The 26,751-nt window shown below is 36.4% G+C and overlaps 1 protein-coding gene and 1 non-coding gene across 2 annotated transcripts; both read right to left on the reverse strand.

The window, feature by feature from the left end:
* Positions 1–78: 78 nt before the first annotated feature.
* On the reverse strand, positions 79–2,531 carry LOC112730173 (uncharacterized). The gene is made up of 7 exons (XM_025780273.1): positions 2,198–2,531; positions 1,958–2,074; positions 1,631–1,800; positions 1,255–1,429; positions 1,105–1,161; positions 235–430; positions 79–100 (listed from the first exon to the last, which is right to left on the reverse strand). Exons 1-7 carry the CDS (start codon positions 2,529–2,531, stop codon positions 79–81), a joined length of 1,071 nt encoding a protein of 356 aa, XP_025636058.1.
* Positions 2,532–14,419: 11,888 nt separating this feature from the next.
* LOC112732154 (small nucleolar RNA R71) lies at positions 14,420–14,527 on the reverse strand. Its single transcript, XR_003167891.1, has one exon. It is a non-coding gene; the product is annotated as a small nucleolar RNA R71 (small nucleolar RNA).
* Between the last annotated feature and the right edge of the window lie 12,224 nt (positions 14,528–26,751).

Genomic DNA, 26,751 nt, shown 5'->3' on the forward strand with positions numbered 1-26,751 from the left:
ACAAATATCTCAAAACTAATTTCAAATATTGTAAATATAAGTTGTTACATACTTGTTTTTAGAATCTTCAAATACTATTCAATTTCTTTTTAGACGTTTCCTGCAAAATTATTAAAAAAATGTATTATGCTTCAACCTTCATGTAAATAATTTAAATCACAACCATAATTTATGCAATAAAAAAATTAGTAACAATATTATTAGAGGTGAAATAAATTAAAATTTGCAACTTACATAGACAATTGAGCTCGATGCTTTTTCCTTGATTCAAAGTCATCTATTATTGAATTTGTACTGAAAGTAGCTGCAATTTCTTTTTCAATGTAAATGACTAAATTATTTGCAAGAAATTCGTCTGCCATTTTACTCCGAAGTCTTGTTTTAACAATTTTCATTGCCGAGAAAGCTCTTTCTATTGTTGTTGTAGATACTGGAAAAGTCAAGACATTGCGAATCAGTCTATTAACCAAATGATAAGTTTTTTATTTTTCTGTTTCTTTCAATCTTTGACATAACTCAGAAAGTGTCCCAACATCTTTTAGATGATTCGGTATATCAAATGCATAATGTTACAATTGAGCATTCAAAAGAATCCTTTTTTGATAAGAAAAAATCTGAAGGATAAAATTTTTCAGCTAACTTGCATATATTCTGAATATTAAACAACTTAAAATTGTCTTTAGGGACAAAGCATTACTTAAAGTCAAAAGCTCCATGGTTTCCTCATTGAATCTACTATTTAACTCTTGAATTTGAGAGTCAATTGCTGCTAAAAACACATATACTCGATAATGATGCTTGATTGTTATCTTTGGTTGACGAGATCGACCTCTTCCAACCGTGTATTGTGTACTCATATCAGGGATGTGAATTTCATGTTTCTCACAAAACTTCTTAACAATCTCAAGTAAATTGCACCAACCATTATCCCTCAATTTTTGAAGTAGTTTTGATGTGGAAACAGCATGCATTGCATTTAAAATATCTTGAGATTTTTAATGTAATGCTTGGCACAAAATATTAGTAATCCCCATAATTTCCTTCATCAAATATAAAAAACAAATTCAAACGAGGATAGCACTTTGTCGATACCATAAGCCTCACCTCTTTTAGCAGAAGTTGTACCATCATCAATAATGTTATTAAGAACGGTATGAGTAGCTGCAAACATTCTTATCAAGCTACAAATAAAATGAAAGTGAAAACTCCATCTTGTATCTCTAGCTCTTTGTAAAGTGCCAATTTGATTTGCACCTTGACTTGTTTTTAACTCATCATTGGCAATTAATTTTGTATTTTCAATTTCTTGAGCTTCTTGTAGTTGATCATGTCGTTTGCAAGATGCACCAATAATATTGACAATAGCAGTCAATTGTGTGAAAAACTCATGAAATTGAAGTACTTCTTTTGAAGCAGCCACAAGTGTTAACTGCAATCTATGAGCAAAACAATGGACATAATATGCTTGTCGGAAATCATTGAGAAATAAAGCTTGTAAACCATTCCATTCCCCCTCTCATATTGCTAGCACCATCATACCCCTGACCTCGAATATTTTTAATTTGGAGATTATAAATAGAAAGCACAGACACCAACTCTTTTTCAAAGTCAAGGCACTAGTATCACTAACATGTACAAGATCAAATAAGCGTTCACGAACAAAATCATCCACATCAACAAATCTCAAAACAATAGCCATTTGCTCTTTTTTAGATTCATCACGAACTTCATCAATGATAATACAAAATTTGGCATCTCCAATATCCTTTCTAACAAAATTTGACATCTCCAATATCCTTTCTAATTGAGTTTCTTACCATTGTAGCAAGAATATGTAGAATTTCTTTCTGAACATCACTTGAAGTATATTTAGCAAATCTAGGAGTATTTTCCAAAACAAGCTTCTGAATACTACTATTGTAAGAACCCAAAAACTTTAACAATTCAATAAAGTTACCTCGATTATCTGAACTCAAGCTTTCATCATGGCCTCTATAAGTGCAACCTTGAAAAGTCAACCATCTAATACAATCAATAGATGCTCCAAGTCTATGTTGATTATTCTCAATTTCCTCTGATGTTTGTCATTTCATAAGTGTATCAACATGTTATGATTGTTTCATCAAATCATCACATGATTTCGTTGCCCTATGATGGAACGAATTGGGGCCTTTGCTAATGTGATTCAAAAGAGAACCATCTTTTTCACTATTTACCTTCTTCCAATTCCTGAAGCCATTTTCAATGAAAGCATTTGAACCTGTATTGATTGAAGATTCCATAGCAAATAGGTAGCATGGTAAACAATATACAGCATCATTTTCAATAGAATACTCTAACCATGAAGGATATAATTCAAACCAAGAAGCTTGAAAATGACGACGATGACTTGTATCGCTCGAGAATGGATACTTATCAAGTATTGGTTGATTTGGTCTAGCTTTAAGATAAGCTCGACGAATTTCATCTCTTTTACTTGGATGGAACTTCCAAATCATTGGTCGAATTCCTGGACTCTTACCAAATGACATACTTCCATTTGTTCAAGATTAAATTGTGGGAACTTTGACTTTGAACTATCTTGTTGAGGAGCTAAAGTATTCATGTTTGATATCTCAAGTATTGAAGAGGTTGGTGTTGATGTAACAACATTAGAAACATTTTCACTCTTCTAGCTAGTCTTTTTGAAAAAAGTATCTATTATTTTCATCTTGCTCATGATTCAACTAAATTCCTACAATTAAGAATTTACATAAATAATAAGATAAATATTATGCAACTTAACTAAACTCAATTTATTTTATTTTTTGCAAATCAATAATATCAATGTCACAAACAATTAATAATGAGAAAAAAATTAAAAACAATACAAAGATAACATTATAATTACGTGATTATCATCTTTAATTTTTTTCAAAAACCTAAATTATTATTATAATATTATAAACTAGATAAATAAATAAATATATAAATTATTTATAAAAACAAATAAAATAAATAACTTACAAAAGAAAGAAGAATGAAAGATGATAATAGAAGACCAAAGACTACTTACTATCTTCTAAGTTGTAATGATAATGGAAATATGAAGTAATGTTTTGTTTTCTGATTAAAAGAAGAGGGAAGAACGGAAAAAGTGATTTGTTGACTTCTTGTTATTGCCTTTTTAGATTCTTTACTTTTAATATGGATTAGGACTTTTTTTTTTTAATTAAGCATATGACCCTCTATCCATAACCCAAATAACACACTACTTTCCAATCCATTTCTTGAATGGAATTAAGGATAGCATATTTTTTCTAAAGGGGGAGGCCTACTTTTTTTCCAGGGAGCCACTCTTTGATTTTTTTATTCTTGTAAACAAATTTGGGGAGGGGGGGCACTGCTTCCCCTGGAACATACGAAGCTTCGCTCTTGGCGGACTGCACTTCACTCTTCTCCCTCCTAAATCTCTTACACTCATAGCTCTTTCTTATATTATTTTGAGAATCTCTCTTCACATATTTACATTTTTTATCTGTGTTCTTTCAAACTGATAAACAAGAAGAAGAAAGCAACAACAAATTTCTTCCCTTGGCAACATTAAGAAGTAAGCAATGTCTAGGAGATTTAGAATAAAAGATGTTGATTGTCGTAAATTTTTACATTGTTAATTATCACAATCATCCTAATTATGTAAGTAATAATTTTTAATTTTATGTTTTAGTAAAAATAAAAATGATAATATTATAGATTAATCTTATTTATAATGATTAAATGATAGTATTATAATATATTGTGTTTAGATATTTTGTATTAGCGAGTTAGTTAATGTTATTGAATTGATATAGTTTGTATATTAGGGAAGAAATTAAATATGGTCCATTTTTGGGCGTGTTTAATAATAATTATTAGAATAATATTTTAGGTATTTTTAAATTATATTAATTATTGTTAAAAGCTAAATATAATTGTGATTTTTTTAAAAATAAATTTAGTATATTTTGGATAATTAATGAATTAATATTAATTATATGTTAATTAAAATTAGATATTAGTATACCTTTATTAATTATAGTAGCCTTGTATGTGAATATAAATTGTAATTCTTTTTGGGTGAAATTATTAATTATATTTTTGCATACAGTTTGTACATTAGGAAAGAAATCCGATAAAACATATACTTTTTAGATATATTTTTTAGAATTATCTTTTAGATATTTTTAAATTTTATTAATTATTTTGGATATATTGGATCTTATATGTTTGATGCAAAACATAAAAAATTTTAGGAGGTGATCAAGTTCCATTATTGCAAGCAATGGTTGATCTAATAGAATCATGTTAACCAGTGATAAGGTCCACACTATCTCGTATCACCACATATTGTCACAAGTTACTGAAAAAAAGGTGTCATGTATTAGAAATCTCCCCTCTATAATGACAACTGCAATAGGCACGATAATGTTATTTGATTTTGTGAAACTGTAATTAACAGACAACCTTTATATTTTTCATACAAGTGAGTCTCGTTTATCTGTACAACTGATTTGTAGTGTCTGAATATTCTAATACAAGGGAGTAATAATTCTAGAAGACCCAATGTAATACCTGGATATCAGGAACCAAGACATCCCCTAGTGCACAAGCATAGTTTTGAAATGAATGTCTACTGATAGCTCCTTGTGACACATAGCTTCAAACTATCTAGGTAAAGCTTCATAAGAAGCTTTAAAACTTCCGAACAAAATTTTTTCTCACTTTTACTTTGCTAACTATGCATTGCGATAACTTATGGTAAAATTAAACTTCGACTGAACTTTAGTGATTTCACCCTTATAAAGGGGTCAACCTCTATTAATGGCTTTATTACTTCTGCAATTGTGTTGCAATCCATCTTAGTGGTTCTAGTACAAGTGTGACTGCCATTGTACTTTGTAACACCCTCATTATTAGAATGTCACGCTTTCGACTACGCCACTCTGATAGCAAGACTATTACGTCGACTTCCATATATATAATAATAAGATATGAGCCTTTACTTCGAAACCTATCGCTATTTTCTTTGAAAAACCGAAAATACTTTTTATTTGAAAATGCACTTACATACATACAAATCAATCACAACCAATTATATATATATATATACCATAACTTACAAACATAACCATCAAAACTCCTAACCCTCTTTACAAGATACAATATTAATGGCGAGGGATAAATAAATAATAACTAAACTAGTATAACAATATCGAATAAGTAAAACGCAAATAAACTCTTCGTAAGCTTCTTCATCCAATTTCTGAAAAGATAAAGCTGTAGGGGGTGAGAACCAAATCACAATACCACATGGTCTCACTACGGATTTTTAGAATTGTTATAAGAAGATATTTAATACGAAAATTTTTTTTCAAGCTCAGTGATCATTGTTGTCTTATGAATCTTTTGAAAACCAACGATTTAACATTCAAAAATCCAAAATCCAAAGCCTTTTCAAAAATTAATATTTAATTATCTAGAAACCAAAAACCTTTCTTTTCTTATAAGAAAATCTTAAAAAGTTTCCTAGACTGTATGAATGACCAACATGTTCCAAGCATAGGTTCATTAAGTCTATGCTGAACCAGCTTGATTTTTCATACTTTACTGAAACCTCAAACAAAAACCAACCACGACCTCCGGCCCAAGCAACTCAATCAAATCAACAATCAAAGAATCACATCAAGAAAACAACCCCCAGCTTTACCACCACCAGCATGAGGGATCTCTCAGTTGCACACACATACAATACAACCAAGGAAAACACAGATAGGATACAAATACAGCAAGTAGGCCAAATAGCAGATAAGCATAGTTAAACAAATAGGCAAACAAAAACAATGCACACTCAAGTAAAACATACAAATGCATATGATGTATGCCTGTCCTATGGCTGATGATATCATCTATTGGTTATATAGCCAATCCGACATATCCTGGTAGCTAACCTTGGACAGAAATAACCCATCGTAGAGCAAGTGGGCCTGAGCCACAACCCATTGCTATTACTCGCTTAACCCAGAGCATGTGAAATAAACCACTACTGCTGCTACTACCCAGGTGGGTGTTTAAAGACTCAACCTGGAGAAAGTGGAATAATCCACTACTGCTGCTACTACCCAGGCGTCATAATCACTGACAAGGTGTAAGCGGGACAAACCACAATCCTTGTTATTGCCCAGGTATCTCAATCACTGACCCGGAGCAAGCGGGACGAACCACAATCCTTGCTACTGTCCAGGTATCTCAATCAAATAAAATTTCATTTTCAAATTCATTCTTAATATAATTCAATTCATTTAAAATCATACTTTGAAAAATCAATCCTCATTATCCTCCCATTTCATTCATCAATAATTCAAACTCAAAACATAGTTTATCATTTTCTAAATAAATCAAACTCAAAATGTAATCATTTCCTTAATAACTCAAAATCAAATTATAAATTCATAAAAATTCCAAATCTTTCTAATAAGCACCTCAAATGAAACTTTCAGTTTTTATAAAAATTTTGGCAGCATCTCCTCTAAAATTCAGATTATGCCACCCTTCAAAGGTCCCAACCAAACCATTTCTCAAACTCTTTTCAAATCTTTTCCAAACTCAGACCAATTCCAATATTAAATCTTTTTCAAAATCAAATCAACTCCAATATCAAATCATTTATAAAATTAAACTAATTCAGCAAAATCGATGAATGCACAGTAAAACCAACAAAATCATTTATATAATTGCTACGCTTTTTTAACTTTTTGCCACGCTTTAAAAGCGTAGAAAAATCGATGTTTGCTTGTAGCATGTAAGTGAATTACATATTCTAATAAGCAAAATATCAAAAGGTTTTTTTTATTAAATTTAGTTAATCAATTTGTAGATGTATGCACTGTAGAATTTGAGAAATGGGATTTACCAGACGCTCACATTCTGCTATTCATACATCCGCTATTCAAGCCAAGATTATCGGACATATCGACAAGCTCATATCAGCTGAAATCCTGGATAAGTCAACCTGTCCTAAGCTTCATGTAGCGGTTGAAAAGTTTATGGTCCATGGACCTTGTGGGAAGCATAACATTACTAGCCCATGCATGTTGAATGAAAGGTGCTCAAAGTTCTATCCAAAACCATTTAGGACGAGGACCATAATTAACGATGCTAGAGTTCCTAAATATAGAAGACTTGGCAATGGCCGAACAATCAATAAGAAAAATGTGACTCTTAACAATTCATACATTGTGCCTTAAAATCCATCTTTGTTGCTGAAGTATGGTTGTCATGTAAACGTTGAGCATACGTGCCAAACATAAAAATCAAGTATCTATTCAAGTTTGTTCACAAGGAAAATGATCGAGTAATTGCCCCTTTCTACCAGTAAGTAGGTCAATTTAATAGTATGCAGGTAATTGATGAGATACACAATTATTATGATTGTCACTACGTATCTGCATGTGAAGCAGCTTGAGGATATTTGGATTTGACATACAATTGAAGGAACCGTCAGTTATTAGGCTTCTATTTCACTTGCCCAATGATCATCTAGTAGTTTGTAAGGATCATGAAAACATTGTTGATGTCATTGATAGGAAGTTAACAAAAATTTTAGCATGGATGCTTGCAAATAGATTATTCCCTGATAGGAGGAAATTAACATATACCGAGTTTCCAAACAAATTTGTTTAGAAAGATGATATTTCCATGTGGAAGCCAAGGAAACAACGTTTCTCAATTGGCAGATTGACACATGTGACACGTGAAAATGGGAAAGACTACTACCTGAGATTGTTACTAAATGTACAAACAGGTTGCCTGAGCTTTCTTGATCTGCATGCCGTTGATGGTGTCGTATACGAAACATTCAAGGATGCATGTTATCCATTAGGATTATTGTAAGATGACAAAGAATTTAATAATGCTATCATAGAGGCAAGCACTTGGGCATTTACAAATTATGTTCGAAACCTTTTTTTTGTGCTACTGTTGTTGATTAACATTGCTAGACCTTATGTTGTTTGGCTATAATGCTACGATGTTCTTTATGATGATGTGTTATATTCATACAAGAGAACTAAGCAATGTCAAGGTTAGTTCAATCTGCACAAATTTTGTTCCTATTGAAAATGTGAAATACATATTTAATATTGTGCCTTATTTTCTTTCTGATTAGTTTATTGCATCCTATAGACTTACAACTTTTCGAGGAACAAATGATTAACATTATATTAACAAAGATAGATGAGGAACTATAGGATAATGTCAGGTTGCTTAAAGAATTTGAGAGCATGTGATAAACCCCAATTTTGTGGTTTATCTTGTGCTTAATTTAGGGGATTTTATCAACTTATCTCACATTTATTCAATAAAATAGCATAGTTTTTGTAATTCTCCCTAACTTGTGCTTAAGAGTGAAAATATGCTTTTTAGACCTTAAAATTGCTAAATTTAATTCACTTTAATTCCATTTGATGCCTTGATATGTTTGTTGAGTGATTTCAGGTTCATAAGGCAAGGAATTGATGGAAGAAGTGAAGAGAAAAGCACGCAAAGTGGAGAATTCATGAAGAAATGAGCATTTGGAAGATTCAAGGCCACGCGCACGCGTCACCCACGCGTACGCGTGAGAAGGGCATTTGCCAGCGATGCGCACGCGTCGACCACGCGCATGTGTGACACTAATCACAAGACCTCATTAAAGTGAATATGCTGGGGGCGATTTCTGAGCTTTTCAAGCCCAAATCCAACTCATTTCTGAGGCTATTTGATGTAGAATTGAAGATTGGACAAGGGGGGAGCAATTAGATTAGCTTAGGATCATGCTTTAGGTAGTTTCTAGAGTGAGAAGGTCCACCTTCTCTCTAGAATTAGGTTAGAATGAGGTTAATTTTTCTCTTAGATCTAGGTTTAATTCTTGTTTTCATCTTATTTTCTTTATAATTTCTTGTTCATATATCTTTATTCTTCTTAGTTCTCTTGTTAATTTCCCTTTTTATGCCTCTTTTATGTTGATGCACTCTTGTTGGATTGGGATTTTCTTTAATGCAATTTTATGTTTTCATGTTATTGTTGTTTATTTGAGTTATTAATGTTAATTTCTTGCATTTGGTAGTAGTAGATTTTATTATTCTTGGAATTTTACCATGCTTTCTTTTTATGCCTTCCAAGTGTTTGACAAAATGCTTGGCTTAGGTTTAGAGTAGCTTTTTGAGCATTCTTGGCTTGGAAAGAGAAATCAGGCAATCTTGAGTCATTAATACCCAACTCATGTTGGTGATCTGGAGTTGTTAGTTAATATTATTTCCATTGCTCTAATCTCTTGCTAATTCAATTAGTGAGTTGATCAGGACTTTTGGATTGAGATTAACTAGTCTTATTTGACTTTCTCTCAAGTGAAGATAACATTATACCTTCTTCCGATGTTGGAGATGACTAAATAGGATTAGCTCTTGTTAAGTATTGTATGATGATTAATGACTAGGATAGAAAGCCTTGATTCTCAATCCTTGCCATGAATGCCTCTTTTTATTATTTGTTATCTTTGGTTGTTTTCTTTAATTTCTTGCCATTTAAATTTTTGTCTTCTTATATGCAAACCCCCTTTGTTCCTTCATAGCCAATAATTGATCATTTCATTGCAATTCCTTGTGAGACAACCCGGGGTTTAAATACTTCAGTTTATTTTTATTGGAGTTTGTACTTGTGACAACCAAATTTAAACTTTGATGGAGAGTTATTAGTTGGTTTGGAACTATGCTTACAACAAAGTTCTCTTTTTCTATTGAGAAATTCTAAACCAACAAAAATTATCACTTTCAAGTTTTAGCGCTGTTGCCGGGGAATTGCAATGTGCTTGTTATTGGTTATTGTTCATATGTGAATAGTGTGAATAGTTTGCTTTTTGTTGGTTTGCTAGTTTTGATTTAGGAGTTTGTTTTGTTTATCTCTTCTTAGTTTTTGTTGTTATTTTTCTTTTCCACTATGAATTCTCATCACTTTGGCTATGAGTTTGGTTCAAACTATATTGTAGGAAATGAAAATGAAAGCTTCAATGGAGGTTTGCATCAAGGAATTGGGATCAAAGATGGGAGGAGCCTCAAGCATATGGATACTCTTCTTGGCAACAACCTCCGCCGATTTCTTATAGGTATAATCCAACTCCTAATGCATACCAATCTAATGGATGTGGTGACCCTCATTGTGGTTTTCAACCACAATCACCACATATATGACCCATTCCCTCAACATAGCCCTCAACAACCTTACTCACAAGCCCCGTACCACCATTCACCTCCATATGATCCTAATCCATATCCACCATACCAACAACCATGTGAATCATACCTAGAGCCACCACCATTCTAACATCAATATTCTCAAGAACCATCAATTCCATATACCTCACCTTCATACCTGATGAGCGGATAATTTATACGCTTTTTGGCATTGTTTTTAGTATGTTTTTAGTAGAATCTAGTTACTTTTAGGAATGTTTTTATTAGTTTTTATGTTAAATTAACATTTCTGGACTTTACTATAAGTTTGTGTATTTTTCTGTGATTTCAGGTATTTTCTAGCTGAAATCGAGAGACTTGAGCAAAAATCAGATTCAGAGGTTGAAGAAGGACTGCTGATGCTGTTGGATTCTGACCTCTCTGCACTCAAAGTGGATTTTCTGGAGCTACAGAACTAAAAATGGCACGCTTCCAATTGCGTTGGAAAGTAGACATCCAGGGCTTTCCAGCAATGTATAATAGTCTATACTTTGAACGAGTTTAGATGACGTAAAAGGGCGTTGAACGCCAGTTCTACGCTGCTGTCTGGAGTTAAACGCCAGAAACAAGTCACAAACCAGAGTTGAACGCCAGAAATATGTTACAACCTGGCGTTCAACTCCAGAAAGAGCCTCTGCACGTGTAACATTCAAGCTCAGCCCAAGTACACACCAAGTGGGCCCCGGAAGAGGATTTATGCATCAATTACTTACTTCTGTAAACCCTAGTAGCTAGTTTATTATAAATAGGACTTTTTACTATTGTATTAGACATCTTTGGATTATATTTTGATCTATTGATCACGTTTGGGGGCTGGCCATTCGGCCATGCCTGAACCTTTCACTTATGTATTTTCAACGGTAGAGTTTCTGCACTCCATAGATTAAGGTATGGAGCTCTGCTGTTCCTCAAAGATTAATGCAAAGTACTACTGTTTTTCTATTCAATTCAACTTATTTCGCTTCTAAGATATTCATTCGCACTTCAACCTGAATGTGATGAACGTGACAATCATCATCATTCCTTATGAACGCGTGCCTGACAACCACTTCCGTTCTACCTTAGATTGAATGAGTATCTCTTGGATCTCTTAATTAGAATCTTCGTGGTATAAGCTAGATTGATGGCGGCATTCATGAGAGTCCGGAAAGTCTAAACCTTGTCTGTGGTATTCCGAGCAGGACTCTGGGATTGAATGAATGTGACAAGCTTCAAACTCGCGAGTACTGGGCGTAGTGACAGACGCAAAAGGAGGGTGAATCCTATTCCAGTATGATCGAGAACCTCAGATGATTAGCCGTGCTGTGACAGAGCATTTGGACCATTTTCACAAGAGGATGGGATGCAGCCATTGACAAGGGTGATGCCTCCAGACGATTAGCCATGCAGTGACAGCGCATCGGACCATTTTCCAGAGAGGATCAAAAGTAGCCATTGCCAATTGTGATGTCCTTACATAAAGCCAGCCATAGAAAGGAGTAAGACTGATTGGATGAAGACAGCAGGAAAGCAGAGGTTTAGAGGGACGAAAGCATCTCCATGCATTTATCTGAAATTCTCACCAAGGATTTACATAAGTATCTCTATCCCTATTTTATTATTAATATTCGAAAACTCCATAACCATTCTATATCCGCCTGACTGAGATTTACAAGATGACCATAGCTTGCTTCATACCAACAATCTCCGTGGGATCGACCCTTACTCGCGTAAGGTTTATTACTTGGACGACCCAGTGCACCAAGTTTTTGGCGCCGTTGCCGGGAATTGTTCAAGTTTAGACAACCGACGGTTCATCTTGTTGCTCAGATTAGGTAATTTTCTTTTTGTTTTATTTTCAAAAAACTTTTCAAAAATCTTTCAAAAAAATTTCTCCTTTGTTTTTGAAAAAAAAAATTTAAAATAAAAATGTTTTCAAAAATATATTTTTCTTCAGAATTTTTAAGAATGAATTCTAGAGTTTCATGAAGCATGTTGAAGCATGTTGGCTATAAAACCATGTCTAAATTCCGTTGGACAGAGGTTTTGGCTTAAAATTGAATGAATTACTCCCATATTCATGCTAAAGCTTGACTGGCTATTAAGCCATGTCTAACCCTCAGATTGGAGCTTTAGATTAAGATTGTAAGATTCCTGGAATTCATATTAAAAATTTTGGAATCCTTATTTTTCTTTTTCAAAATGATTTTTGAAAAAAAAATTAAAAGAAAATACAAAAAATCATAAAATCATAAAAATGAAAAATATTTCATGTTTCTTGTTTGAGTCTTGAGTCAAGTTGAAAGTTTGGTGTCAATTGCATATTCATCTTGCATTTTTCGAAAACTTCATGCATTCATGGTGTTCTTCATGATCTTCAAGTTGTTCTTGGTAAGTCTTCTTGTTTGATCTTGATGTTTTCTTGTTTTGTGTCTTTTCTTGTTTCTCATGTGCATTTTTGCATCCATAGAGTCTAAGCATCAAAGATTTCTAAGTTTGGTGTATTGCATGTTTTCTTTGCATTAAAAATTTTCAAAAATATGTTCTTGATGTTCATCTTGACATTCAAAGTGTTCTTGGTGTTCATCTTGACATTCATAGTGTTCTTGCATTCATCACATACTTTGATCCAAAATCTCCATGCGTTGAGCATTTTCATTGTTTTTCTCTCTCATCTTTAAAAATTCAAAAATAAAAAAAATATCTTTCCTTTTTTCTCTCATAAATTTCGAAAATTAGATTTGACTTTTTCAAAAAATTTTTAAAATCTAGTTGTTTTTATGAGTCAAATCAAATTTTTAATTTAAAAATCTTATCTTTTTTAAAATCTTTTTCAAAAATCAAATCTTTTTCATTTTTCTTAGTTATTTTCGAAAATTACAAAAATATTTTTCAAAAATCTTTTCTTAATTTTATCTCATAATTTTCGAAAATAACATCATCAATTAATGTTTTGATTCAAAAATTTCAAGTTTGTTACTTGCTTGTTAAGAAAGATTCAAACTTTGAGTTCTAGAATCATATCTTGTGATTTCTTGTGAATCAAGTCATTAATTGTGATTTTAAAAATCAAATCTTTTTCAAAACTAATTTCAATCATATCTTTTCAAAAATATCTTCTTATCTTATCTTGTTCAAAAATTTGATTTCAAAATATCTTTTCTAACTTCCTAACTTATCTTTTCAAAATTTGTTTCAACTAACTAACTAACTTTTTGTTTGTTTCTTATCTTTTTCAAAACTACCTAACTAACTCTCTCTCTCTAATTTTCGAAAATATCTTCTCTCTTTTTCAAAATTTCTTTTTAATTAACTAATTATTTTAATTTTTGATTTTAATTTTCGAAAATTACTAACCTTTTTCAAAAACTATTTTCGAAAATCACTAACCGTTTTTTCAAAAATAATTTTCGAAAATCCTTCTCCCTCATCTCCTTCTAATTATTTATTCATCTACTAACACTTCTCTTCATCTCACATCACTGCTCCTATCCTTACCTTTGTGTTTGGATTCTTCATTCTTCTTCACCCCTATTCCTTTTCTTCTTCTACTAACAATAAGGAACCTCTTTACTGTGACATAGAAGATTCCTCTTCTTTTCTTGTTCTCTTCTCTTTCTTATGAGCAGAAACAAGGAAAAAGGCATTCTTGTTAAAGCTGATCCAGACCTGAAAGGACTCTGAAGAGGAAACTAAGAGAAGCTAAATTACAACAATCCAGAGACAACCTTATTGAAAATTTTGAACAAGTAAAGGAGATGGCAGCCGAACCCAACAACAATAATGCAAGGAGAATGCTTGGTGACTTTACTGCACCTAATTCCAATTTACATGGAAGAAGCATCTCCATTCCTGCCATTGGAGCAAACAATTTTGAGCTTAAACCTCAATTAGTTTCTCTGATGCAGCAAAACTGCAAGTTTCATGGACTTCCATCTGAAGATCCTTTTCAGTTCTTAACTGAATTCTTGCAGATATGTGATACTGTTAAGACTAATGGAGTAGATCCTGAAGTCTACAGGCTCATGCTTTTCCCTTTTGCTGTGAGAGACAGAGCTAGAATATGGTTGGACTCTCAACCTAAGGATAGCCTGAACTCTTGGGATAAGCTGGTCAAGGCTTTCTTAGCCAAGTTCTTTCCTCCTCAAAAGCTGAGTAAGCTTAGAGTGGATGTTCAAACCTTCAGATAGAAAGAAGGTGAATCCCTCTATGAAGCTTGGGAGAGATACAAAGGACTGACCAAAAAGTGTCCTTCTGACATGCTTTCAGAATGGACCATCCTGGATATATTCTATGATGGTCTGTCTGAGTTATCTAAGATGTCATTGGATACCTCTGCAGGTGGATCCATTCACTTAAAAAAAACGCCTGCAGAAGCTCAAGAACTCATTGACATGGTTGCTAATAACCAGTTCATGTACACTTCTGAGAGGAATCCTGTGAGTAATGGGACGCCTATGAAGAAGGGAGTTCTTGAAATTGATACTCTGAATGCCATATTGGCTCAGAATAAAATATTGACTCAGCAAGTCAATATGATTTCTCAGAGTCTGAATGGAATGCAAGCTGCATCCAACAGTACTCAAGAGGCATCTTCTGAAGAAGAAGCCTATGATCCTGAGAACCCTGCAATAGTAGAGGTAAATTACTTAGGTGAACCTTATGGAAACACCTATAACTCATCATGGAGAAATCATCCAAATTTCTCATGGAAGGATCAACAAAAGCCTCAACAAGGCTTTAATAATGGTGGAAGAAACAGGTTTAGCAATAGTAAGCCTTTTCCATCATCCACTCAGCAACAGACAGAGAACTCTGAACAAAATACTTCTAATTTAGCAAATTTAGTCTCTGATCTATCAAAGGCCACTGTGAGTTTCATGAATGAAACAAGGTCCTCCATTAGAAATTTGGAAGCACAAGTGGGCCAGCTGAGTAAAAGGATCACTGAAATCCCTCCTAGTACTCTCCCAAGCAATACAGAAGAAAATCCAAAAGGAGAGTGCAAGGCCATTGAATTAATCACCATGGCCAAACCTGTAAGGGAAGGAGAGGACGTGAATCCTAGTGAGGAAGACCTCCTGGGACGTCCAGTGATCAATAAGGAGTTTTCCTTTGAGGAACCAAAGGAATCTGAGGCTTATCTAGAGACCATAGAGATTCCATTAAACCTCCTTATGTCATTCATGAGCTCAGATGAGTATTCCTCTTCTGAAGAGAATGAGGATGTTACTGAAGAGCAAGTTACCAAGTACCTTGGTGCAATCATGAAGCTGAATGCCAAATCATTTAGTATTGAGACTTGGGAAGATGAACCTCCCTTGTTCACTAATGAACTAAGTGATCTGGATCAACTGACATTGCCTCAGAAGAAACAGGATCCTGGAAAGTTCGTAATACCTTGTACCATAGGCAACATGATCTTTGAAAAGGCTCTGTGTGATCTTGGGTCAGGGATAAACCTCATGCCCCTCTCTGTAATAGAGAGACTGGGAATCTATGGGGTGTAAGCTGCTAAAATCTCATTAGAGATGGCAGACAATTCAAGAAAACAGGCTTATGGACAAGTAGAGGACGTGTTAGTAAAGGTTGAAGGCCTTTACATCCCTGCTGATTTCATAGTCCTAGACACTAGGAAGGATGAAGATGAATTCATCATCCTTGGAAGACCCTTCCTAGCCACAACAAGAGCTGTGATTGATGTGGATAGAGGAAAATTGATCTTTCAATTAAATGAAGACAACCTTGTGTTTAAAACTCAAGGATCTCTCTCTGTACCCATGGAGAGGAAGCACAGTAAGCTTCTCTCATTGCAGAGTCAACCAGAGCCCCCACAGTCAAACTCTAAGTTTGGTGTTAGGAGGCCACAACCAAACTCTAAGTTTGGTGTTGGAGAGTCTCGACAATGCTCTGAACATCTGTGAGGCTCCATGAGAGCCCACTGTCAAGCTATTGACATTAAAGAAGCGCTTGTTGGGAGGCAACCCAATTTTTATCTAATTTATATTTTTATTATTTTTCATGTTTTATTAGGTTCATGATCATGTGGAGTCACAAAATAAATGAAAAAATTGAAAACGGAATTAAAAACAGCAGAAGAAAAATCACACCCTGGAGGAAGACCTTACTGGCGTTTAAACGCCAGTAAGATGCATCTGGCTGGCGTTCAACGCCAGAACAGAGCATGGTTCTGGCACTGAACGCCCAGAACAAGCATGGTTCTGGCGTTCAACTCCAGAAATGGGCAACAAATGGGCGTTCAACGCCCAGAACAAGCACCAATCTGGCGCTGAACGCCCAGAGTTGTGTACAAGGGCATTTTTGTATGCCCAATTTAGTGCAAGGTTGTAAATCCTTGAACATCTCAGGATCTGTGGACCCCACAGGATCTCCACCTACCTCCACTCACTTCTTCTCACCCCTCTTTCACACATTCCCATAAACACTCTTCCCCAAAACTCTTCACCAATCACCTCAATCTCTATTCCCTATCACCACTTCACCACTCACATCCATCCACTCTTCCCCATAAACCTACCTCATAAACTCCACCTACCTTCAAAATTCAAAATCAATTTCCCACCCAAAACCCACCCTTATGGCCGAACCTTACCCCCTCCCTTCCCTATATATAGCCCTCCATTCTTCCTCATTTTCACACAACACAACCCTCTCTTCTCTTCTTGGCCGAATACACCACTCCCCCCTCTCCTCCATATTTTCTTCTTCTTCTTCTTCTTCATCTTTTCTTTCTTTTCTTGCTCGAGGGCGAGCAATATTCTAAGTTTGGTGTGGTAAAAGCATAAGCTTTTTGTTTTTCCATTACCATTGATGGCACCTAAGACCGAAGAATCCTCTAGAAAAGGGAAAGGGAAAACAAAAGCTTCCACCTCCGAGTCATGGGAGATGGAAAGATTCATCTCCAAAGCTCATCAAGACCACTTCTATGATGTTGTGGCCAAGAAGAAGGTGATCCCTGAGGTCCCTTTCAAGCTCAAGAAGAATGAGTATCCGGAGATCCGACATGAAATCCAAAGAAGAGGTTGGGAAGTTCTAACAAAACCCATCCAACAAGTCGGCATCCTAATGGTTCAAGAGTTCTATGCCAATGCATGGATCACTAGGAACCATGATCAAAGTAAGAACCCGGACCCAAAGAATTATCTCACCATGGTTCGGGGGAAATACTTAGATTTTAGTCCGGAAAATGTGAGGTTAGCGTTTAACTTGCCTATGATGCAAGGAGATGCACGCCCCTACACTAGAAGGGTCAACTTTAATCAAAGGTTGGACCAAGTCCTCATGGACATATGTGTGGAAGGAGCTCAATGGAAGATTGACTCCAAAGGCAAGCCGGTTCAACTAAGAAGACTGGACCTCAAGCCTGCAGCTAGAGGATGGTTAGAGTTCATACAACGCTCCATCATCCCCACTAGCAACCGATCTGAAGTTACTGTGGATCGGGCCATCATGATTCATAGCATCATGATTGGAGAGGAAGTAGAAGTTCATGAAGTCATCTCCCTTGAACTCTACAAAATAGCTGAAAAGTCCTCCCCCATGGCAAGGCTAGCTTTTCCTCATCTTATTTGCCATCTATGTTACTCAGCTGGAGCTTTCATAGAAGGAGACATTCCCATTGAGGAAGAGAAGCCCATCTGATGAGCGGATAATTTATACGCTTTTTGACATTATTTTTAGTATGTTTTTAGTAGGATCTAGTTACTTTTAGGGATGTTTTCATTAGTTTTTATGTTAAATTCACATTTTTGGACTTTATTATGAATTTGTGTATTTTTCTGTGATTTCAGGTATTTTCTGGCTGAAATTGAGGGACTTGAGCAGAAATCAGATTCAGAGGTTGAAGAAGGACTGCTGATGCTGTTGGATTCTGACCTCCCTGCACTCAAAGTAAATTTTCTGGAGCTACAGAACTCGAAATGGCGTGCTTCCAATTGCGTTGGAAAGTAGACATCCAGGGCTTTCCAGCAATATATAATAGTCCATACTTTGGCCAAGAATAGACGACGTAAACTGGCGTTCAACGCCAGCTTTCTGCCCAAATCTGGCGTCCAGCGCCAGAAAAGGATCCAAAACCAGAGTTAAACGCCCAAACTGGCACAAATACTGGCGTTCAACTCCACAAATGGCCTCTACACGTGCAACACTCAAGCTCAGCCCAAGCACACACCAAGTGGGCCCCGGAAGTGGATTTATGCATCAATTACTTACTTCTGTAAACCCTAGTGACTAGTTTATTATAAATAGGACCTTTTACTATAGGATCTTTGAATCTTTGATCAGTTGTATGCTATCTTAGATCACGTTTGAGGGCTGGCCATCTCGGCCATGCCTGGAACTCTCACTTATGTATTTTTAACGGTAGAGTTTCTACACTCCATAGATTAAGGTGTGGAGCTCTGCTGTTCCTCAAAGATTAATGCAAAGTACTACTGTTTTCTATTCAATTCATCTTATTTCGCTTCTAAGATATCCATTCGCACCCAAGAACGTGATGAAGGTGATGATTATGTGTGACGCTCATCACCATTCTCCCCTATGAACACGTGCCTGACAAACACTTCCGTTCTACATGAAATAAGCTAGAATGAATATCTCTTAGATCTCCTAACCAGAACCATGGTATTGGCACCATGTTCTTGGCGCCATTGCCAGGAAAAGAAAGAGCCATGAATTTTACATAATCAAAGTGTAATCACGATTGCGCGTACCAAGTTGCTCACATTGCCAGGGATTGTTTGAGCCTGGACATCACAATTTCGTGCACCACCATCACTAAGAAAAGGATGGAGCAAGCAAGAGAGCCCATTCATGGAGCTCAAGAGGCGCATGAAACTCATCACCATGAGATCCCGGAGATGCCTCCAATGCATTTCCATCCACAAAATTATTGGGAGCAAATCAACACCTCCCTAGGAGAATTAAGTTCCAACATGGGACAACTAAGGGTGGAACATCAAGAGCACTCCATCATCCTTCATGAAATTAGAGAAGATCAAAAATCAATGAGGGAGGAGCAACAAAGACAAGGAAGAGACATAGAAGAGCTCAAGGACATCATTGGTTCCTCAAGAAGGAAACGCCACCATCACTAAGGTGGACTCATTCCTTGTTCTTACTTTCTCTGTTTTTCGTTTTCTATGTTAAGTGCTTATCTATGTTTGTGCCTTCATTACATGATCATTAGTATTTAGTAACTATGCCTTAAAGTAGTGAATATGAATCCATCACCTCTCTTAAATGAAAAATGTTTTAATTCAAAAGAACAAGAAGTACATGAGTTTTGAATTTATCCTTGAACTTAGTTTAATTATATTGATGTGGTGACAATGCTTCTTGTTTTCTGAATGAATGCTTGAACAGCGCATATGTCTTTTGAAGTTGTTGTTTAAGAATGTTAAATATGTTGGCTCTTGAAAGAATGATGACAAGGAGACATGTTATTTGATAATCTGAAAAATCATAAAAATGATTCTTGAAGCAAGAAAAAGCAGCAAAGAACAAAGCCTGCAGAAAAAAAAGAGAAAAAAAATAGCGAAAAAAATATAGAAAGAAAAAGAAAAAGCAAGCAGAAAAAGCCAAAAGCTCTTAAAACCAAGAGGCAAGAGCAAAAAGCCAATAACCCTTAAAACCAAAAGGCAAGGACAAATAAAAAGGATCCCAAGGCTTTGAGCATCAGTGGATAGGAGGGCCTAAAGGAATAAAATCCTGGTCTAAGCGGCTAAACCAAGCTGTCCCTAACCATGTGCTTGTGGCGTGAAGGTGTCAAGTGAAAACTTGAGACTGAGCGGTTAAAGTCAAGGTCCAAAGCAAAAAAAAAAAAAGAGTGTGCTTAAGAACCCTGGACACCTCTAATTGGGGACTTTAGCAAAGCTGAGTCACAATCTGAAAAGGTTCACCCAATTATGTGTCTGTGGCATTTATGTATCCGGTGGTAATACTGGAAAACAAAGTGCTTAGGGCCACGGCCAAGACTCATAAAATAGCTGTGTTCAAGAATCATCATACTGAACTAGGAGAATCAATAACACTATCTGAACTCTGAGTTCCTATAGAAGCCAATCATTCTGAACTTCAATGGATAAAGTGAGATGCCAAAACTATTCAAGAGGCAAAAAGCTACAAGTCCCGCTCATCTGATTGGAGCTATGTTTCATTGATAGTTTGGAATTTATAGTATATTCTCTTCTTTTTATCCTATTTGATTTTCAGTTGCTTGGGGACAAGTAACATTTTAAGTTTGGTGTTGTGATGAGCGGATAATTTATACGCTTTTTGGCATTGTTTTTAGTATGTTTTTAGTAGAATATAGTTACTTTTAGGGATGTTTTTATTAGTTTTTATGTTAAATTCACATTTCTGGACTTTACTATGAGTTTGTGTGTTTTTCTGTGATTTCAGGTATTTTCTGGCTGAAATCGAGGGACTTGATCAAAAATCAGATTCAGAGGTTGAAGAAGGACTGCTGATGCTGTTGGATTCTGACCTCCCTGCACTCAAAGTGGATTTTCTGAAGCTACAGAACTCAAAATGGCGTGATTCCAATTGCGTTGGAAAGTAGACATCCAGGGATTTCCAGCAATATATAATAGTTCATACTTTGGACGCGTTTAGACGACGTAAAAGGGCGTAGAACGCCAGTTCTACGCTGCTGTCTAGAGTTAAACGCCAGAAACAAGTCACAAACCAGAGTTGAACGCCAGAAATACGTTACAACCTGGCGTTCAACTCCAGAAAGAGCCTCTGCACGTGTAACATTCAAGCTCAACCCAAGCACACACCAAGTGGGCCCCGGAAGAGGATTTATGCATCAATTACTTACTTCTATAAACCCTAGTAGCTAGTTTATTATAAATAGGACTTTTTACTATTGTATTAGACATCTTTGGATTATATTTTGATCTATTGATCACGTTTGAGGGCTGGCCATTTGGCCATGCCTGGACCTTTCACTTATGTATTTTCAACGGTAGAGTTTCTGCACTCCATAGATTAAGGTGTGGAGCTCTGCTGTTCCTCAAAGATTAATGCAAAGTACTACTGTTTTTCTATTCAATTCAACTTATTCCGCTTCTAAGATATTCATTCGCACTTCAACCTGAATGTGATGAACGTGACAATCATCATCATTCCTTATGAACGCGTGCCTGACAACCACTTCCGTTCTACCTTAGATTGAATGAGTATCTCTTGGATCTCTTAATTAGAATCTTTGTGGTATAAGCTAGATTGATGGCAGCATTCATGAGAGTCCGGAAAGTCTAAACCTTGTCTGTGGTATTCCGAGCAGGACTCTGGGATTGAATGATTGTGACGAGCTTCAAACTCGCGAGTACTGGGCGTAGTGACAGACGCAAAAGGAGGGTGAATCCTATTCCAGTATGATCGAGAACCTCAGATGATTAGCCGTGCTGTGACAGAGCATTTGGACCATTTTCACAAGAGGATGGGATGCAGCCATTGACAAGGGTGATGCCTCCAGACGATTAGCCATGCAGTGACAGCGCATCGGACCATTTTCCAGAGAGGATCAAAAGTAGCCATTGCCAATTGTGATGTCCTTACATAAAGCCAGCCATAGAAAGGAGTAAGACTGATTGGATGAAGACAGCAGGAAAGCAGAGGTTTAGAGGGACGAAAGCATCTCCATGCATTTATCTGAAATTCTCACCAAGGATTTACATAAGTATCTCTATCCCTATTTTATTATTAATATTCGAAAACTCCATAACCATTCTATATCCGCCTGACTGAGATTTACAAGATGACCATAGCTTGCTTCATACCAACAATCTCCGTGGGATCGACCCTTACTCGCGTAAGGTTTATTACTTGGATGACCCAGTGCACCAATACCCTTACCAAGATGATCTACCTTCCAATTATGAGCCCTTTCCCCAAACACTGGACCCTCTCTTCCACCACCCCCTTCAAGGGATGAAGCCCTCTATACCTTCTTGCAAGAACAACGAAGAGATATTAACTCTTATATCCAAAGGCAAGAAGAGAAGCAAAAGGAGATAAAGATGCTAGAAGTCATGGTTGCTACCATGGCGGAAGCCATTAACCACATGGCCTCCCACCTAAGCTCATGCATCCCAAGTACTCCTATCGACGAATATGGAGGATCAACCAAGGAGCATAGTGAGGGAGTGAATTTGGAGCTTCAAGGTGAAGAAGAGAAGTTGAAGCAAGAATTACAACCAAGGGAGGAAGTTGAGACAATTGAGCCGGAAGGAGTGGTTGAAAAATTAGGAGAGGTTGATCAAGAATTGGACTTAATCATTGATGAGTTCTTGTCCTCACTAACAAATCACCTCGAAGATCCTATTAAGCCTTCTTCCATTGAGCTTGAAAGCAATGTCAAGGAGGGTGCGCAACCTCCAAAGCATTTGATGAATGATGAAGAATTGGAAGGAGTTGAGCAAGCAATAAATCTTCCTCTTGATAATGATTCCACACCAACACATGACCCTTTTGTATTTGAGGAGTCTTCTTCCATTAAAATTGAGGTAGATGTTGAGATGAGTTCTACATTACCTCCAAGTTGTGACATGAAGAATGGAGAAGAGCTAGAAGAGGTTGGTGAGGAAGTGGTTGAATGTGAAGAACTTTGTCAAGAAGTGGACATGAAAGATGCTTATCAAGAGGTGGAGGTAGTCAAAGAAGAGCACAAGGGAGTGGACCTCGCATTGTCAAAGTGTGGGGAGGTCCCCCTTCCTAAGTCACCATCATCCTTTTACACCATTGATGAGTTGAATTAGTGTTGGTCTAGAATTTCTCAAAATAAGATCACTTTGTTGCAAGTATAGCTAAACCAACAACTAACTCTCAACGTCAAAGTTTTAGATGATATTCAAATGCAAAACATAAACCGAGATCAAGAGTAATTCAACCTCGGATCGTTCTCCCTTGGAACTAATGTCAAAGAGTGCACATAATCTTGGTTGTGGGAAACAAGGGGTGTTTTCAATAATAAGGAAGCAATAAAGAAATAAAGAGATAAAAGAACAAGACAAAATTGCAATTAATAAACTAATAAAGGAATAAAAGAACTATGTATGCAATATGGACAAGTAAGGCTAAAAAGTAATGGAAAAGCGGTTCAAAACATAAATGAAACCTTGACTTGGGATGAGTTATGGAATCCCTTTCTTGCCATAACCACAACTATGATAATTATCATGAGTTAATCTCGCCTAGTTAACCCCAAACATCGATGAGTAAGTCAAGCAAGCATAATTGACCTTAATCCATAAGTTCTAACTAACTTATCAAACTAGTTGATAAAAGGCTAGCTTTAATGGAAACAAGAATCAACTAACTTTCCAAGAATTATCACTAAATGTTAGACATTATGACTCTAGTAATCCATAGACTCATTTTCCCCAAGCCAAGGGGTGGAAATTACCCCATAATCAAAATTGGCATTTCATCAAACACATAGAGGGAATAAACATAAAACATGGCAAAATTGGTAAATTAAGGAAAGCTATGAACAATAAATGACCAAAATCAATAAAGACAACTCAAGCAAACATATAAAAGCCATCAACATCAAATAAACAACTAGAACATAAAAATTTCAAAACTGTATAAATTGGCAAGAGAAATGAAAATATAAGAAAGTGTAGAACAAGTAATGTAATGAAAAGAAAAATTAAAGAAATATTTACAATGTAAATTGCAAAATCCAAAATCAAGACTTGAAGTATAAAATTCTACAAAACCCTATTAAACCTAAGAGAGAATATCCTAATCTACACTACTCCTACTCCTACTATGTGTTTTTCCTACTCTAAGATGGCTCCCTCTCATAAGGCATGAAGTTCTCTTCATATAGCACTTGATTTCAGCCTCAAGCCTTCAGAAATTGGCCAAGGAAGCCCCAAAATGTGCACGTGCACTTTTAATGAAGGCACGCACTGGGACCTGTTCGGACACACAGGCGCGTGCGGACGCACAAGCGTGTCTGTCCGCACACTTTGCTGAATTTCTACTTGTGGGTACGCACGCAGGGCTGTGCGCACGCACACTCCGCGATGCTCTTGGTTCGCTCTGCTTGGGTTCTTGTGTGTACGCTGGTGCACGAAATTGTGATACATATCCATGGCTTCAAAGGCCTGGTACTCTGATCTAGTTTTATTGTCTGTCACAACTTCGATACAACTAACCAGCAAGTGCACTGGGTCGTCCAAGTAATACCTTACGTGAGTAAGGGTCGAATCCCATGGAGATTGTTGGTATGAAGCAAGCTATGGTCACCTTGTAAATCTCAGTCAGGCGGATATAAAACAGTTATGTGGTTTTCGAATATTAATTAATAAAATAGGGATAGAAATACTTATGTAATTCATTGGTAGGAATTTCAGATAAGCGAATGGAGATGCTTTCGTTCCTCTGAACCTCTGCTTTCCTGCTATCTTTATCCAATCAGTCTTACTCCTTTCCATGGCTGGCTTTATCCAAGGGCATCACCGTTGTCAGTGGCTACATCCCCTCCTCTCAGTGAATAATATGCTCACGCACCCTGTCACGGCACGGCTATTCATCTGTCGGTTCCCGATCATGCTGGAATAGGATTCACCATCCTTTTGCGTCTGTCACTAACGCCCAACAATCGCGAGTTTGAAGCTCGTCACAGTCATTCAATCATTGAATCCTACTCAGAATACCACAGACAAGGTTTAGACCTTCCGGATTCTCTTGAATGCCACCATCATTCTAGCTTACGCCACGAAGATTCTGGTTAGGAGATCTAAGAGATACTCATTCTAGCTTAATTCATGTAGAACAGAAGTGTTTGTCAGGCACGCGTTCATAAGGGAGAAGGATGATGAGCGTCACACATAATCATCACCTTCATCACGTTCTTGGGTGCGAATGGATATCTTAGAAGCGAAATAAGATGAATTGAATAGAAAACAGTAGTACTTTGCATTAATCTTTGAGGAACAGCAGAGCTCCACACCTTAATCTATGGAGTGTAGAAACTCTACCGTTGAAAATACATAAGTGGAAGGTCCAGGCATGGCCGAGATGGCCAGCCCCCTAAAACGTGATCAAAGGATCATAAGGTAATCCAAAGATCCAAAGATGATCAAAAGATGTCTAATACAATAGTAAGAGGTCCTATTTATAATAAACTAGTCACTAGGGTTTACATGAGTAAGTAATTGATGAATAAATCCACTTCCGGGGCCCACTTGGTGTGTGTTTGGGCTGAGCCTGAGTGTTGCACGTGAAGAGGCCATTTGTGGAGTTGAACGCCAGTATTTGTGCCAGTTTGGGCGTTCAACTCTGGTTTTGGATCCTTTTCTGGCGCTGGACGCCAGATTTGGGCAGAAGGCTGGCGTTGAACGCCAGTTTACGTCGTCAATTCTTGGCCAAAGTATGGACTATTATATATTGCTGGAAAGCCCTGGATGTCTACTTTCCAACGCAATTGGAAGCGCGCCATTTCGAGTTCTGTAGCTCCAGAAAATCCACTTTGAGTGCAGGGAGGTCAGAATCCAACAGCATCAGCAGTCCTTTTTTAACCTCTGAATCTGATTTCTGCTCAAGTCCCTCAATTTCAGCCAGAAAATACCTGAAATTACAGAAAAATACACAATCTCATAGTAAAGTCCAGAAATGTGAATTTAACATAAAAACTAATGAAAACATCCCTAAAAGTAACTAGATCCTACTAAAAACATACTAAAAACAATGCCAAAAAGCGTATAAATTATCTGCTCATCACAACACCAAACTTAAATTGTTGCTTGTCCCCAAGTAACTGAAAATCAAATAGGATAAAAAAGAAGAGAATATACTATAAATTCCAAACTATCAATGAAACATAGCTTCAATCATATGAGCGGGACTTATAGCTTTTTGCCTCTTGAATAGTTTTGGCATCTCACTTTATCCATTGAGGTTTAGAATGGTTGGCATCTATAGGAACTTCAGATTTCGAATAGTGTTATTGACTCTCCTAGTTCAGTATGATGATTCTTGAACACAGCTTCTTTATGAGTCTTAGCCGTGGCCCTAAGCACTTTGTTTTCCAGTATTACTACCGGATACATAAATGCCACAGACACATAATTGGGTGAACCTTTTCAGATTGTGACTCAGCTTTGCTAAAGTCCCCAATTAGAGGTGTCCAGGGTTCTTAAGCACACTCTTTGTTTGCTTTGGACCTTGACTTTAACCGCTCAGTCTCAAGTTTTCACTTGACACCTACACGCCACAAGCACATGGTTAGGGACAGCTTGGTTTAGCCGCTTAGACCAGGATTTTTTTCCTTTAGGCCCTCCTATCCACTGATGCTCAAAGCCTTGGGATCCTTTTTATTTGCCCTTGCCTTTTGGTTTTAAGGGTTATTGGCTTTTTCTGCTTGCTTTTTCTTTTTCTTTCTTTTTTTTTCTATTTTTTTTTCGCCCCTTTTTTTTTTCTGCAAGCTTTGTTCTTTGCTGCTTTTTCT

Source organism: Arachis hypogaea, chromosome 12 (assembly GCF_003086295.3).
Source record: "Arachis hypogaea cultivar Tifrunner chromosome 12, arahy.Tifrunner.gnm2.J5K5, whole genome shotgun sequence".
NCBI lineage: Eukaryota > Viridiplantae > Streptophyta > Magnoliopsida > Fabales > Fabaceae > Arachis > Arachis hypogaea.

Excerpts from the sequence above, each read along its gene's own strand:
- LOC112730173 (XM_025780273.1), bottom strand. The coding sequence starts at position 2,531 with ATGTCATTTGGTAAGAGTCCAGGAATTCGACCAATGATTTGGAAGTTC. Across the intron at positions 1,162-1,254 it reads TGAGTTAAAAACAAGTCAAG|CTACTCATACCGTTCTTAAT; the intron begins GTGCAAATCAAA and ends GAATGTTTGCAG. Across the intron at positions 431-1,104 it reads TACAACTTCTGCTAAAAGAG|TATCTACAACAACAATAGAA; the intron begins GTGAGGCTTATG and ends TGACTTTTCCAG.